General features: G+C 37.5%; 1 protein-coding gene across 1 annotated transcript in view; it reads left to right on the top strand.

Annotated features, from left to right (window-relative positions):
* The window catches only part of LOC109916955 (echinoderm microtubule-associated protein-like 6), a 252,063-nt gene extending 238,208 nt beyond the window's left edge, over positions 1–13,855 (top strand). Inside the window, exons 19-21 of the mRNA XM_048601482.1 lie at positions 6,634–6,787; positions 8,279–8,379; positions 10,536–13,855. Coding sequence (XP_048457439.1) covers positions 6,634–6,787; positions 8,279–8,379; positions 10,536–10,560 — 280 coding nt within the window. The 3' untranslated portion in view covers positions 10,561–13,855. The remainder of the gene's footprint in view (positions 1–6,633; positions 6,788–8,278; positions 8,380–10,535) is intronic.
* The last annotated feature ends 1,155 nt before the right edge of the window (positions 13,856–15,010 follow it).

Below are 15,010 nucleotides of genomic sequence, written 5' to 3'. Positions count from 1 at the left end.
CAGTTAAGTGATGGAACCACACTGGTTGTCAAACTTTACTTTTCACTTGGATACTGTATGAACTAAAGCTTCAATCAATGTATGTTTACAGCAACAATACAAGTAACTTAAATGTTTTGAGACTGATCCTGAATACTTGCTTCTAACAAGCAATTCTTCATCACGGTAGATATCATTTGAAAATACACTTGCAAAAATGGGGTAAAGTGCTCTCCACAATGTTCTCGGCTTCAGTTAAGTGCCCTGTTCAGAACTTTGCTAAAAAACAATTATTTTCTTTTTCTACTAATAGTGTGATGTCACAAGTACAGCTATGTATGCACAGATAGATCATTGCAGCTATTTTTAATGGTCGCACCCTATTTAGGGATTATTATTGGGAACACGCACTCTGTTTAATTTAACATGAATTAGCAGTCAAATGATCTTTCAGACAAAAATGTAAATTTCACTTTTAAAAAGTCAGCACAACAAAATAGCATCTTATGCAAACACAGGTGTTTGCATTATTTCCCGTCCAGCTATGACAACACTACACAACTGCACAGTTTCACAATATGATTTTCTTCATTCAGACAGGATAGGTCAGTTGTCCTACATAACAACATATTTCACCTTTGATTTTTACTGGTATGAATATCATCAGCAATGCACATTTCTCTGAGCTCTCTCCTTCGGGTCACAACAATCTCTAATTGTGTAGCTTTCCAGAGTTCCTTTCCAACTGACCAACCAATAACACCACCAATAAACACACGGTTTTGCCACTGGAAACTACTCAACTGTTTACTGTATCTCAGCTGTTTGCAAGGTTTCTCAGGTTTCAGAAGTTTTTAGCCAGCTTTTACATCACTTCCAAGAACTCCTGTCTCCTTTTCTGCCAAAGTAGAAACCTGACCTCTTATTGACTTGGTGCTTCTCATAAGAATTCTCTGTGCTCCTCTTTCTGTCTCAATCGACTTTTCCTTTGTGTCTGCACCTGAGTCTTCACTCACCAGCTCCTCTACTTGTCACTTTCTTTTATCTCTGGTCACTTAACTTCCTTCCTTTTGCCTTCACATAAAGGATGGTCAGGTCATATAAACCATTCTTTCTTATTATCCAAGAAAATTCCTTTGATCTCTTCCCACTTGATGCAAACTCTTAAAAATCCTTTTTAAAACAATGTTTAAAAAGTACATATTCTAGAGACATTTTAAAGAAATTGTAGTTTCCTTACAGTATTACTTCTGGGTCAAAGATCATGACATTTTGAACGTATGTTCTTCCAAGATCCTCTACAACTTCTTTTCCAAAGAAAGGACTCAGGAAGAGTTATGGTCAAATAGCAATTTTTAAGGCAATTTTTTTTTAAAAGATGTGTTGAAATAATAAGTAGCTAAAGTGCAAATATGCTACAATTGATGTTATTTCTTCACATCCTTTGAATATTATACAATTAATTAGTCTGTGTCAACAGTTGCTATGCACCTCATAATCATTACATTGAGAGATTTCAAGACTTGAAATTGGACGGTTCTGTTTATTGGGCACAAAGGTTGCAATTCGCAATTGGAATTGAAAATTTGATTTACCCACCTTATCTGCATGACTGCAGCATTGGTCCAAATGACTCTCATGTCATTGTCTTCTCCTGCAAGCTGCCTACGATCTCTGTGCTCAGCAGCAACAACAGTCAGTAGGAGAGCCTTAAGGACCAACCTGAGAATAAGCAAGAGACCAGAAAGGTCAATCCTGGAGTCTACATCAGAGGGGTGGGCATTAGTGCCACAAGTAGTCTAAAGGCTTCACAGAGACGGAACTGTAGATCCTCATTGTAGACAGTTGTCCGCATTAAATAGCCAGCCACAAAGGGACTCGGGGCATCTAACATCGCTGAGAACATTGAGCATAATGGCATGTTTGTGCCATATGTTCCTTCTCAACTCCAAGCAAACCAGATGCTGATATTTGGTGTGTTCAGAAATCTGCTGCCGTTGGCATGACCCTAGAAGCCCCACTCCAACCCTTCTCCCATATCAGTCTTCCGTTCCTGAGTTTCTCGCTCAAGAATTGTCACCTATTCAGCTGCAGGAATTCCCTGGAGGAGGAGTGATAGCAGCAGTAAAACACTAATGAAGAGTCCTTATCATTTGATGTGACACTCTTAGCCACCATATTAGATACTGCATCTGTTTTGGAGGCAAGCATAGATTTGGGATCTTATGAGAGTTAGGATAATTGGTCTGCAGCAAGTATAGGAATTTGACTACAAATTTATTGGAGAATGAAATAACAACCATCACTGCTGCAGAAGATTCAAATGAGGTCATCACTGGGGTGGCAAATAGGAGAAAGCTTATGGGCATATACACAAGATGCTGGGTTATATTGAGAGGCCTGCCAAACAGCTTGGTGTTACTGTCAAAAAAAGTGCAAAAACATCAACCTCTAAATGTTACTTTCTTCGATTTCACAAAGGCCTTTGACTCTGTCAGCTGTGAGAGATTGTGGAATATCCTCCTCAGATTCAGCTGCCCACAGAAATTCATCACTGTTTTCTGCCAGCTTCAGGATAACATGCAGGCTCTGATCCACCACAGTCCCAATATGAGTGCAAACTGGGATCAAGCAGGGCTGCACCATCACATCAACACACTTCTCGAATTTCTTTGCTGTAACACTCCATCCCATCTTTATGAAGCTCCCCGCTAGAGTGGAGTTAACTTAAAGGATGAGCAGGAAACTGTTCAACCATCAACACCTCCAGGCCAGAACCCAGACCACCCCGACTTCTGTCATTGAGCTGCAGTACACAGATGATACCTGTGTGTGTGCACACTCAGAGGCTGAGCTACAAACCATCATCGACACATTCACCAAAGCATATAAGAGAATGGGACTCAGACGAAAAAACCTGAAAACAAAGGTTTTCCACCAGCTCATTTCTGCCACAGAACACTGCCCCTTAGGCATCAAAATCCATAGTAAGCCCATGGACAACACAGATCATTTCCCATATCTTTGGAGCTGCCTGCAAGTGCGGATAGGTATTGACTCCCATGAAACAGTCCAGTCTTCAGACACCTGAAAAATAGAGTGTTGAAATCTGAGACCTCAAACCCAGCACTAAACCCATGGTCTACGGAGCCCACTACCCTCCTGAATGCTTGAACCACGTACAACAGACACCTCAAAGCCTGAGAGAGTTATCACCAATGCTGCCTTCACAATATCATGCAAATCCACTGGCAGGGTAGACATGCCAATGTGACTGTCCTCTCCCAGGCCAATACTCCCAGCATCAAGGCAGTGGTCACACATGACCAACTCCGATCAGCTGGTCACACAGTCTGCATGTTTGACACAAGACTCCCTAAACAAGTGCTGTAGTCTGAGCTCTGCAATGATAAGCAATCACTCAGGTGGCAGAGGAAATATTAGAAGATACCCTGAAAACAAATACAACATCCCTGCTGACACATGGGAATCGCTTACCCTAGAACACAGACCGGAGAAGCCTCTGCAAAGGCATCAACTACTTTATGAATACTACAGAGTACTTCCAATCACCTGATAATAGAAAATGTTCCTTAAAATTTCCTTACCTATCTATGAAGTGGCAGTACTTTTAAATAATGGTAGTCCGAATTCCTTTTTGCAGCTTTGTGCTTGTTGTTTACTGAGTGAACAATTAAAAGGCTGTCTGCACATTCTTTGGCCAAATTTGGATTTATGGTATCATAATAGCTGATGGGACAGTGTGATGTCATGGTAGATGTCAGATTCAAAGTCTTCAGATACACACAGGGACACCCCAACATGTGCCCTTCTTATCGAGATAGCAGACAATCAGTGCCGCAGAAGATTTGAATGAGGACTTCCACAATCAGCAAATAGAAGAACACTGTGGCTTATACACCAGGATGCTGGGGTACATTGAGTGGCCTGCTGGATAGCTTTCAAAAAACATACAGGAGTCCTTCTCTTGAACTTGCAGTCCACACAAGAAGTGGCTGGCAGAGCAAGGCAGACATGTAGACTAGAAAAAAGTGGTCAGTTATGTTCAGGCAAGACTTTAAAGTCAGTCAGGTTTTCAAACAGAAAATTGACAAGGAAAGCTTGATTAAGCACAGCAAAGGAAGGCTGCAGGATGTTAATCAAGAAGAAACTTTCAACCTTGGCAAGTGCCTGTAACAAGCAGTAGCAGATGAGGTGCCGATGAAAGAAACCCAAACAAAGTATGTAATAGATAAATGGTTCTTTATTGCTATTTTACATTGCTGACAAAGTTGAAATTTTGCCTGTTTTCTTTCAGTCAAGTAGGAGAACTTAATGAACTGGGGAAAGTATGCTGAGTTCATTATTACATGAAGTCAGGTTTCACTAAATAAACTGATTTTGGTCATACCTTTCTTCTATGCATCTTCACGCTGTAAAATAAAACAGCTTAACAATTTGTACCTGGCCTCATCTTACGAAGTAATTTAGTCCATCTTTAATGAAATTGGAGGACCACTTTATTGAAAGAAAGTAAAATCAAGTACATAAAATGAAGTTAATTTTACAAATTACATCATATGGTGGTGTATTTTGCAGTACAGGCACATTAGCAATGCAAGATATTCAGGCCACTTGTAGAATTGACTAACACTATGACATTTTAGTTGCCTTTATAAGTGACAAAATTTCTCACTGCCTCATACTTTATATGAGTTCTTCGTCTCTGTTGTTGTCTTTAATTTGTCAATCTATAAAATTGCTTCACTTACTTATTCATACTGATGCTTATGAATTGCAACTGATTTTTAATACATTTATGTTGTCACATTAACTTGTTACATTTTTAAAAATTACTTTAAGTTAAAAGAATTTATCACTTTGACCTCAATTTTGCTTAAGTGTGGCATCCTGTAGTGTGCACCATTTGGTCGATACTTTTCCTCAATTAGCCTTTAGTTGAAACACTTTTGAACTCCAGATTACTGACTGTATGAGTTGGCATTATACAGTGTGGACAATGGGACAGTTGATTTGATTTGATTTATTATTATCATGTGTACCAAGGTACAGTGAAAAGTGTTGTCTTACATGCTTTACAGGCAGATCGTAGTATACAAATGCATCAGGGTAACAGAACTGAGTGCAGGATAAAGTGTTACAGCTGCTGAGAAGGTGCAGAGAGAGGTCCATTCACAAGTCTGATAACAGCAGGAAAGAAGCAGTTCTTGAATCTATTCATGCATATATATAAACTTTTATATTTTCTGCCAATGGAAGAGGGTGGAAGAGAATATAATTGGGGTGGGAGGGGTCTTTGATTATATTGGTTGCTTTCCTGATGCATTGGGAAGAATAAATGAAGTCAGTGGTTGGGAGGCTGGTTTGCGTGATGGATTAGGCGGTGTTCACAACTCTCTGTAGTTTATTTTGTTTTGGGAAGAGCAATTACCATACCACGCTGTGATGCGTTCAGATAGGATGCTTTCTATGGTGCATCTATAAAAGTTTGCAAAAGTCTTTATGGATGTGCCAAATTTCCTCAACCTCCTGAGGAAGTATAGGCATTGCTGTGCTTTCTCAACCATAATGTCAACATGGGTGGACCAGGACAGGTTGCTGGTCATCCTTGCTCCCAGGAACTTGATGTTGTCGACCATCTTCACCTCAGCACCACTGATGCAGACAAAGTTATGCCTTCCCCTCCACTTCCTGAGGTCAATGTCCAGCTCCATCATTTTGCTGATACTAATGGAGAGATTGTTGTCTTTACACCATGCTGCTAAGCAACCTATCTCCTTCCTGTACTCTGTCTCATCATTGTTTGAGATCTGACCGACAACGGTGGTGTTATCAGCAAACCTGTAAATGGAGTTGGTGCAGAATTTGGCCACACAGTCGCGTGTGTATGAGGAGTATAATAAGGGGCAGCGTACATAGCTTTGTGGGCACTGGTGTTGAGGATTATCGTGGAGGAGGTGTTGACACCTATCCTTACTGACTGCGGTCTGTTTGTCAGAAAGGCAAGAATCCAGTTGTGATTATGGTGGATGCCAGAACCAATGGTTTATCTGCCGTAACTAATATGATGTAATGGTAGAGAAAGAAACAAGATTAGAGGAGGAAAAGGGTTGCAAATTATGTAGAGAGAACAAAGAGAGAAAAAGGTGATGTTGAGAGAGAAAGAATAAAAAGGAAAAGTACGGCAAAATTTAGAAAAACAACAAAATTCAGGTTCTTAAATCCGCTCAAGACTTAATATCTGTGGAGATCAGATTCCATCATCAGAATTTTACAGGCCCGCTCTAATGGATTTGCAGGCCAGTTAAATCCCCAGGTTGCCCTCCTACCCACCGTGTACCTATCCACAATTTTATTTTGTGAAATATAGTTGATACTTTAGCGGGACACCAAAAAGAGGAAAACAAAACTCTTACAGTTTATCTTAAAGTACCCTAAGAAACATGGGATCTTTAAAAAAGCTAAGCGCAGCCTGAGGAGGAGAGGAATAACAGGGGCAAATCCAGGCTGTAGTGTGCATTTGCAAGAAAAGCAAAGATTGATATTTATAGAAGCTGTGTAATAATGCAAATACTTACTTTGAAAAAAAATTAAATTAACAATTTTATTGTACATTTTCATTCTCTTGGATAGCATTTTGGGAGACGAGGTCCTTGGAATTTGGCCACGCAATGCTGATAAAGCAGATGTCAACTGTGCTTGCGTGTCTCATGCTGGATTAAACTTAGTGTCTGGGGATGATTTTGGTTTGGTGAAGCTTTTTGATTTTCCTTGCACTGAAAAATATGTAAGTGAAATTTTAAAATATTTAATGTGTCAATCACAATTTATTTATACTGTTCTGATTTTGTTTAATTGTTGATGTAAATTCCAAATGTAACCAGATACTTGAAAAGCTGTAGTCACGAATGATCTTAGAACTGAAACTCCTGGACCTGCAGAGAGATGGCAGAGCAGTATAATTATTATAGTTTAGCTAGAATTGGAGATCATAGATGGAATGCTTGAGACCGTACTGCCTATTTTCAGGAAGAACGTCCGAGCTACAAGTCAGTCAGGCAGTAGCAATGCCACCAATAGGCATTCCTCTGCAATCAAGACCCTGAGCTAGTTGTCTCATCCTCTGAGAGCCACAGGGCAATCAGAGGCCAGCAGTTCTGGTTCCAGTTCCTGAATTAGGTTCTGTCCCTTTAATCGAGGAAAGCCTGCTCTCCTGAATTGATAAGCTGACTGTGTAGTTTTAGCTGTCATGCACACTGAATGGCAACAGGGCCACCTACAACTTGGCTAATACCAGTGACAGTGGGATGAAGCCTTTAAGTGGTAATGCAGTGACCTCAATTAGCAGTGAGGCAGGAATATCTGGCCTCCTCACCCAAACCTTAATTCTGGCAGAAATTAGAATGGTGGGAACGTTTAGCTATGCCACCAACTCACCTAATTCATGCCTCTCCTGCCTTCAAGCTTGCTACCAGTGAGAGCAGATTATACTACCAAAGACCAATGCCTTTTTCCCTAATTTGCCAAAATTCATCACAGCTGAAGGGTATGTTTCTTTCCATGTCCATGAAAAAGGTGGAACAGAGAAACATTAGAAAATAGAAACAGGAGTAGCCATTCAGTTCCTCAAACCTGTTCCCCTATTCAGTTGGCTAATCTCTGTTCTGAATCTTAACTTTATTTGCCATTCCCAGTTACACATTCCTTCCTACACATTCACATTGAGATTGATAGTTTTCTATCAGTCTTAAAGATTTCAGTTAATCTATATTTTTTAATTTTTTGTGGGAAAGTGTGCCTTAATGTAAAATAGTGCTTATAGATTGCACTCTAAAACAGTCAAAATCTACTTTCACAATATTGCTCATTTTGTACAACCCCCACAAGGAAATGATTTCACATATCTACCTTATCACACCCATTTATAACTTTAAAGATGATCAGTTCATTCCTTTCCAGTAGGGAGGCAGCAACATTGAATTCTTAAAAGTATTTTTGATCTGTAGCCACTCAGCCAGGATAATTAGTTCCATATTTTAAGGTACTGCTGCAGTATTCCTGGTCCCCTCCTTCACTGACACCCAACTAATGTCACTAAGGTTATGTTCTCTGTAAGTGAACCTGAGCTTGATGGAGCTAGGAATTCAGCAGGCTGTTAGCTCGAAGTCCCACCCTGTTGCACCTGGTGGCAGATCAAGGACCAAGCAATTTTAGGTTTAATTGAAAAGTTATTTTTCATTGCTGTATAATCATGAATGTTTTGTTTATTTTTCATTAGGCGAAACACAAGCGATATTTTGGTCATTCTGCTCATGTGACCAATGTACGCTTTTCATATGATGACAAGTATGTCATCAGTGCTGGTGGGGATGACTGCAGGTAAAGTGTTTATTAGTGTTTGCAGAGAATGCCAATAGTTTTTATCATAATTTTACAATAAATTCTGTACTAATCTCCAGTAATTCAGAAAAGCTTAAGTTCTTTAAATTTAAAGTAATGATAAATATTCTTTGGTGGCTGTCTGAAGTTAGATATCCATATGTTGTGGTAGCATAATCATTATGTTCCTGAATTAGACATCCAGAATCCTAGAGTAATGATCTGAATACGTGAGTTTAAATGTGGAATCTGGAGAATTTAAATTCAGTTAAATAAGCAAAAATGCTAATAGGGTAATGGTGACCATGAAAACTATCAGATTATTGTCAAAAGCTATCTGGTTCACTAATGTCCATACAGGTATGAAAGTATGACAGTTTAGTCCAGTATAAATGCTTGGATACTGAGAAGTGTAGAGGAACAGAAGGACCATGAAGTGCAACCCTGAAGGTGACTGGGCAGGCAGACAAGATGGTTAAGATGACAGACGATATATTTTCCTTTATTAGGAAGGAATATAAGAGCTGAGGGATTGTGCTAGGACCGTATAAAACACTAGTCAAACTACACCTGGACTACATATGCAGTTTGGGTTACCGCATTATAGGAAACACCTGATTGCATGTTAGAGAGAAAGCAGAGACAATTTATGAGGTTGCTACCTACGCAAAAGAATTTTTGTTGTGAGAAAAGATTTGAGAAGCTAGGGTTGTTTTCTATGGAATGTAGGGTGCAAGTCACAACTGAAATGTACAAAATTATGAGAACTCTGGATAGGTTAGAAAGCACTATCCAATTTCCAAACTTTAGTCCATTACAAGGTGTATAGATTCAGGAGGCTCAGAGGGAAATTTGAAGATAGTGGGTATCTGGAACTCAGTGCCTGAAAAGATGAAAGAGGCAGAAATCTTGATAACCTTTAAGATGTCCTTGATGTGAACTTTAAGTGTATTAATCTACAAGGTTATAGACTAAGAGTTGGAAAGTAGGATTAGATGTTTGGCATAGAGACAGTGCACCAAATGGCATCCTTTCACATTATATATTTCAATGATATATGTTTAGGGAACCGCTAGTTTATTATAAATCCTTAATTATGCATCTAAGAAGCAAAGATAATAAATATTTAAGTCAAATTTTACTAACACCTTTGACCAGAAACTGAACTGGGCCAACCATATAATTACTGTGGCTACAAATGTAAGTCAGAAGCTAATTCCTTATAGCCTGCCCACCATTTACAAAGTACAAGTCAGGAGTGTGATGAAATATTCTCCACTTGCCTGGATGAGTGCAGCTCAAACAACACTCAACAACTCAGCACTGACTACAACAAAGCAAATCACTTACTTGGCATCCCATCCTTCAACATTCATTCCTTCCATCACTGATGTACAATAGCAGCAGTGTGTAGCATCTACAAGATGCCCGGTAGTACTCAGCAACAGTCCTTGGAAAGCACCTTCCAAACCCACAATCTGTACCCTTAGAAAATCAAGGGCAGCAGTTGCATAGGAAGACGATACCTGGAAGTTGGCCTCCAAACTATACATCATCCTGATTTGGAAATATATCGCTATTCCCTAATTGTCACTGGGTCAAAATCCTGAAACCCCCAACCTAAAAGCACTATGGGTGTACCTACCTCACCTGGATGGCAACAGTTCAAGAAAGCCACCTTTTCGAGGTCAAAATGCGATAGACAATAAATGCTGGGCTAGCCAGTGATCTCCATGTCCCATGATCAAATATATGAAAATATGTAAATAATACTCACCAATCAAGCTTTGATGTAATGGCTATTTTTCTTTGAAAAAGGGAATTCCACAATAAAGGAATGGTGATCATCTGCCTTTTCGTAAGATAGAAAATGTATGATTTGAAGTACTGGCATTTTTACTATTTCCCCTAAAATGTAACTCCGTGCTATATCTAAATGTTGTGCAGTTCTTGAATTTAATTCTGTTTCCCCAGAATTTGTTTTGAAGATAATATTCAATAGAAAAGGCTTTGTATACTGTAGATTCTATATAGTTTTTACTATCTAAGTGCTATAGAATTTTTTTTGCTAAATATTTTAGTTAACAAGATGGCATTTTCAACATAAATTCTCAGTAAACGAATACAATTATGTGTACATTCTTTTTTATTTCCAGTATATTTGTATGGCGATGTCTTTGAAGGAGGGACATTTTCGAATGACCTTCTCATTTAATAAATGGAATCTTAGATGCCTCAATGACAACTTGGCTGCTATAAAGCAAAAGTACTTTAAGGTGCATATACTAAAAAGGATTCTGTGTGTTTGTTTAAGATATCCTGTCTACAATACATACATTGTGATTGTGAAGCTCATGATGTGAATGTCACTGACGATGCTGAAAATGAGGACAAAATAGCACGTACATTTGGAAAAATTACTTAATGGTCATTTTAAGCTTTTTAAATAAAACTAAGGTTAGCCAGAGTCAAAAAGGTCACTTGGATAAACAGCTTTTAACACATGATCTCCTTGATAGTTGTTTACGTATTGCAACAAATGCATGTCCTGTGAACCAAAAGCACTAGTGCATTATAGAAGTGATTATCAGAGTGATTTTGAAACAGTGTATGCCAGCATAATGCAATATCACTCTGCAACAAGAGAAATGCTGCAGAATTTAGTTACAAGTTTACATGTACATTTTTATTCAGGTTAAAATATTCTAAATATTTTTGTTAATATGGAAGCATTTAAAAGTTTATTCAGTTCTTGAAAGTGCAGTAGGCTCAAACTGTTTCATAGAATACACGATGCTGCTTATATTAATGACTGCTAATAGGCAGAAATACAGCTCATTAGACATGTTCCATAATGGTCTTTTCATCAATGATTCTATGTCTGAATTCAGGGGAGTTCAACTGAAGTGAATTTTAATACCATTCTTCATTAGAATTGTAATAAGGACAGAAAATTTTAGCAAGGGACAAGGAATTATCAATCGGTTTCAAACATAGGCTGGATTTTCTTTTTTGCAGCAAGATAAATGGTGGGCAGTACTTCTGCCTGTCTCTCCTACCTCATTGTAACCTAAGCCAACTTTTTTGTTAACGTGGCTCACAGTCCAGGCACTTAGTAAGCTTTAATTAAAGAGAAAGTGTCTTTTGTTCCTAACACGAGAAAATCTGACATTTTTGCAGCAAAACTAAAGTCTTGGCGATCCAGTTAAAAGGGCCAATGTAACACCAAGGATGACAGATTTTATAAAGTTTTTATGTTTTCACTGAGGCTGTCGCCAGGAGGATTAGGCTAAAATGTAAAGCAAATCACCATTATTACTACTAATTCCCAGAGTCTACCATGCCTTTCATTTGACAGTCCAAGGAATGCAAATAATAGAAGCTGATGAGAATGGAGTTTGCTGGTAAGACAGGCTGTCAAGATCTTCTCAACATTTACATGCAACAAGTCGTTAGAATGTAGTCTACAATTTTGCTAGACTTTGTACAAATGCAAGCTGAATGGGAGTTCGGTGGCACAAAGGTAACAGGCCTTGTCTTCCAATCTTGCTTTGCTGCCCAATTTCTGGCATCAAGGAGGAATGTTAAGCCCTACATCCCTTCTTAGATGTCAAACTGCAGCTTTCAATATTGCTGAGTATGTTGTTGTAAAGCCCACAATGTTTTTCACACATTAAGATCAACAGCTTGAAAAGTGCCAAACAGGAATTATTCAAGCCAGGCTTCAGGTTTCATTTAAAAAACTAAGAAGTGGTGAAATGGAAGACAATGTGTTGTACTTGTGTAAGAATAAGATCAAATTGATTGAAAGACTTTCTTTAGCCAAACCTATCTCTGTGTGGATTTAATTCAGCGGATCTGCACGAATGGAAAGAATGCTCCCCACGTGTAGATAGAATCTCAAGTAGGAACAGCATTATGGTGATATCTATCTTGCATAATTGAAAACAGAAGCAAAATCATTTTGTGGAACTGTGGCAGATTTTTACAATTTTACAAAAGATCATGGATTTTAGTTTCCTTATATTTTTGTTTAGGCTTGCTAAAGTAGCTTTTCTAGTCTGTGCCAAAAATATGTCTCTAGTTTTCAAATTCGAACACATACACAGTGAGGAGTACCACTAGTGCTAAATATTTTTAGGTCAAATTTTAAACAACCTTAGTAGAAAGCATCTAGATATCCAAAATTGTATCTTTTCCAAATCATGTTTCCATCCTGTATGTGAATGGGTTCCTCTAATTACTCCTAACAGTACACCTCAGATACCACTTTTGTTCCTCCTATGCAATTGAATCCTTTTATGCCATGGCTTTCCTTGGATGTAACTTGTATTTCATAGTTTATCACTGATGAATAATGGTTAACTGACTTGAAGTCCTATGCACAAGTGCCTTTGTATAGAAATTCTACATAATCAGTTATTTTTAAAAATAGAAATGTTGACCATTCATGGTGCTATCATATCTGGAAAGACTGAAATAAAACCAGGGCTGTATCTAATCTTGAGTTTGAATTTTAAACAATGTATAAATCATATCCCTACTGCATTTTGTTTTTGTTTATAGTGGTTTTGATGTTCAGTTTTCAGATGCAAGACAATTGCTGAATTTTTTTGCAATTCTTTGCATTTAACAATTTGCAATTAAATGTATTGGGTGAGAGTTATGAATTTTTTTAACATTACCAAATTAAAAGAACATATTTACCACATGTGCAGCATTTTAACCACTCGTACCAGAAATAAATATGCAAAAGTTGCTAAGGCAATTTGGTGGATCTAGAATATATGAAATGACTATGAATTATGGTACATCAGACCCCAATTTTCTCATTAGACACAGCATAATCCCTCTGATTGAATGATGTGCCCATTGTGCAATGTCCTGGTACACGGAGTCCTCTGTGAAACTTAAATTCCTAATAATTTAGGAAGTATAATACTTTTCAGCATCTTTAGTTGACTACTGTATTACATTTCAGCTTTACAAAAATGTTCACGTTTCAAGAAATATTGCCTTATAATGTTTAAGGATGTGGATTAAATTGGTGTCTAAATTCTGCAAGCCAAAGCTCACTATGCAGTGGCCACTAGCATGGTGGTTTCAAACTAATTTTGAATAGTTTGTACGAATATCAGATTAATAATGGTAGTAAACAGAGTTTGTATTATTAATCATAGTCTGTATTTGTGCTAATCTTTTTGCCTTTCAAATTTTAAAGGTTATGAAATCAAGTTTTTTTAATGTATCCAAATGGAAGTGTATAACTGAGTTAGCAAAGTGTTACACAGTAGAATAAAATAGCAATATAATAAATATCCATGGAAGTACCTATAACATGAAATGGTTATAAACTGCAACTATATTAATTTTGATTCATTTTGGAAAATATAGTTCTTATATAATTTTTGTATTTGATTTTTAAGTACTGTAAATATTTAAATAAATTTTATACATTGTAACAAATATAAAGAAACTGCTTCATGCATGAAATTATTTTTAAAATTTTCACAAGAATCATGATTGTATGTATTTAAATTAAATATGGTTTGCGTGTGGCCAGTGCACCATCAAATTCTCTGAACATGTGGTCAGTTTCTTTTTATATACTGAAATAAAATCATGGTTTAATTTTCAGTGTTTCAGTATATGATATCCAACCACCATTTAAAAATACTGCTACCAAAGTTGTCATTAGGTTTAAAGAAAATGCAAGTTGTGACTCACTGGATAGCACTCCAAGTCAAAGATTTCGGTTCAAGTCCCACTTAAGCACAAAGGAAAATGTAGGTTGAAATTCCACAGCACTACTGAGGGAGTTCTGCACTCATAAGTGAGATAATTTGTATGAGACATTAAGCAGAGTTTATCCCTCAAGCAATATCAAAAATGAGAGGTTATCGTGTACTAACTGCACTTTCCCTATATTCCAAAATAAGTTAGTGCTCTGTGATATCCTCAAAGTCATAAATGGTGTCGTAGAAACAGAAATTCTTGGATTTGTAAGCAGTGCATGGTAGGATTATACCCAAACAAAACATTGACTGTATAACGGCCAACTGGGTTCATGTGGGAATTTGGTTTAGGGGGAAGGAGGTACTCCAACTTTTGCCTTTTTAAAATCCAGTTATTGAATTTTTCTTCATCTCCAAGCTTGGAAAGTGCAAATTCCTAAAATATTACTTTATTTATTTAACTGAGTAAGCTATTAACTAATTAAACACATAAAGAGCACTTTGATGGGCTTGTACAAAAGGGAAATTGAGAAAAAAGAATGCAGGGAAATCTCAGATATACGTAAGCATAATAAGGTTGTAGTAATGGGGGATTTTAATTTTCCAAACATTGACTAGGGCTACCATAGTGTTAAAGGTTTGGACGGTGAAGAATTTGTCAAATAAGGAGCAAAACTAGACTTCCTTATGTGCAATAAGGCAGGGCAGATGACTGAAGTAAAAGTGGGGGAACACTTTGGGTGTAGCAATTGTAATTCTATTAGTTTCAAAATTGTGATGGAAAAGGATAAGCCTTCCATAACAGTTAAAGTTTTTAATTGGAGTAAGGCAAATTTTAATGAAATGAGGCAAGAACTTTCAAAAGTTGATTGGAGTAGACTGTTCATAAGTAAAAG

The sequence above is a fragment of the Rhincodon typus genome, chromosome 9, assembly GCF_021869965.1.
Source record: "Rhincodon typus isolate 14 chromosome 9, sRhiTyp1.1, whole genome shotgun sequence".
In the NCBI taxonomy this organism is placed as follows: Eukaryota; Metazoa; Chordata; class Chondrichthyes; order Orectolobiformes; family Rhincodontidae; genus Rhincodon; species Rhincodon typus.
This window is presented reverse-complemented; position numbering and strand designations above follow the sequence as displayed.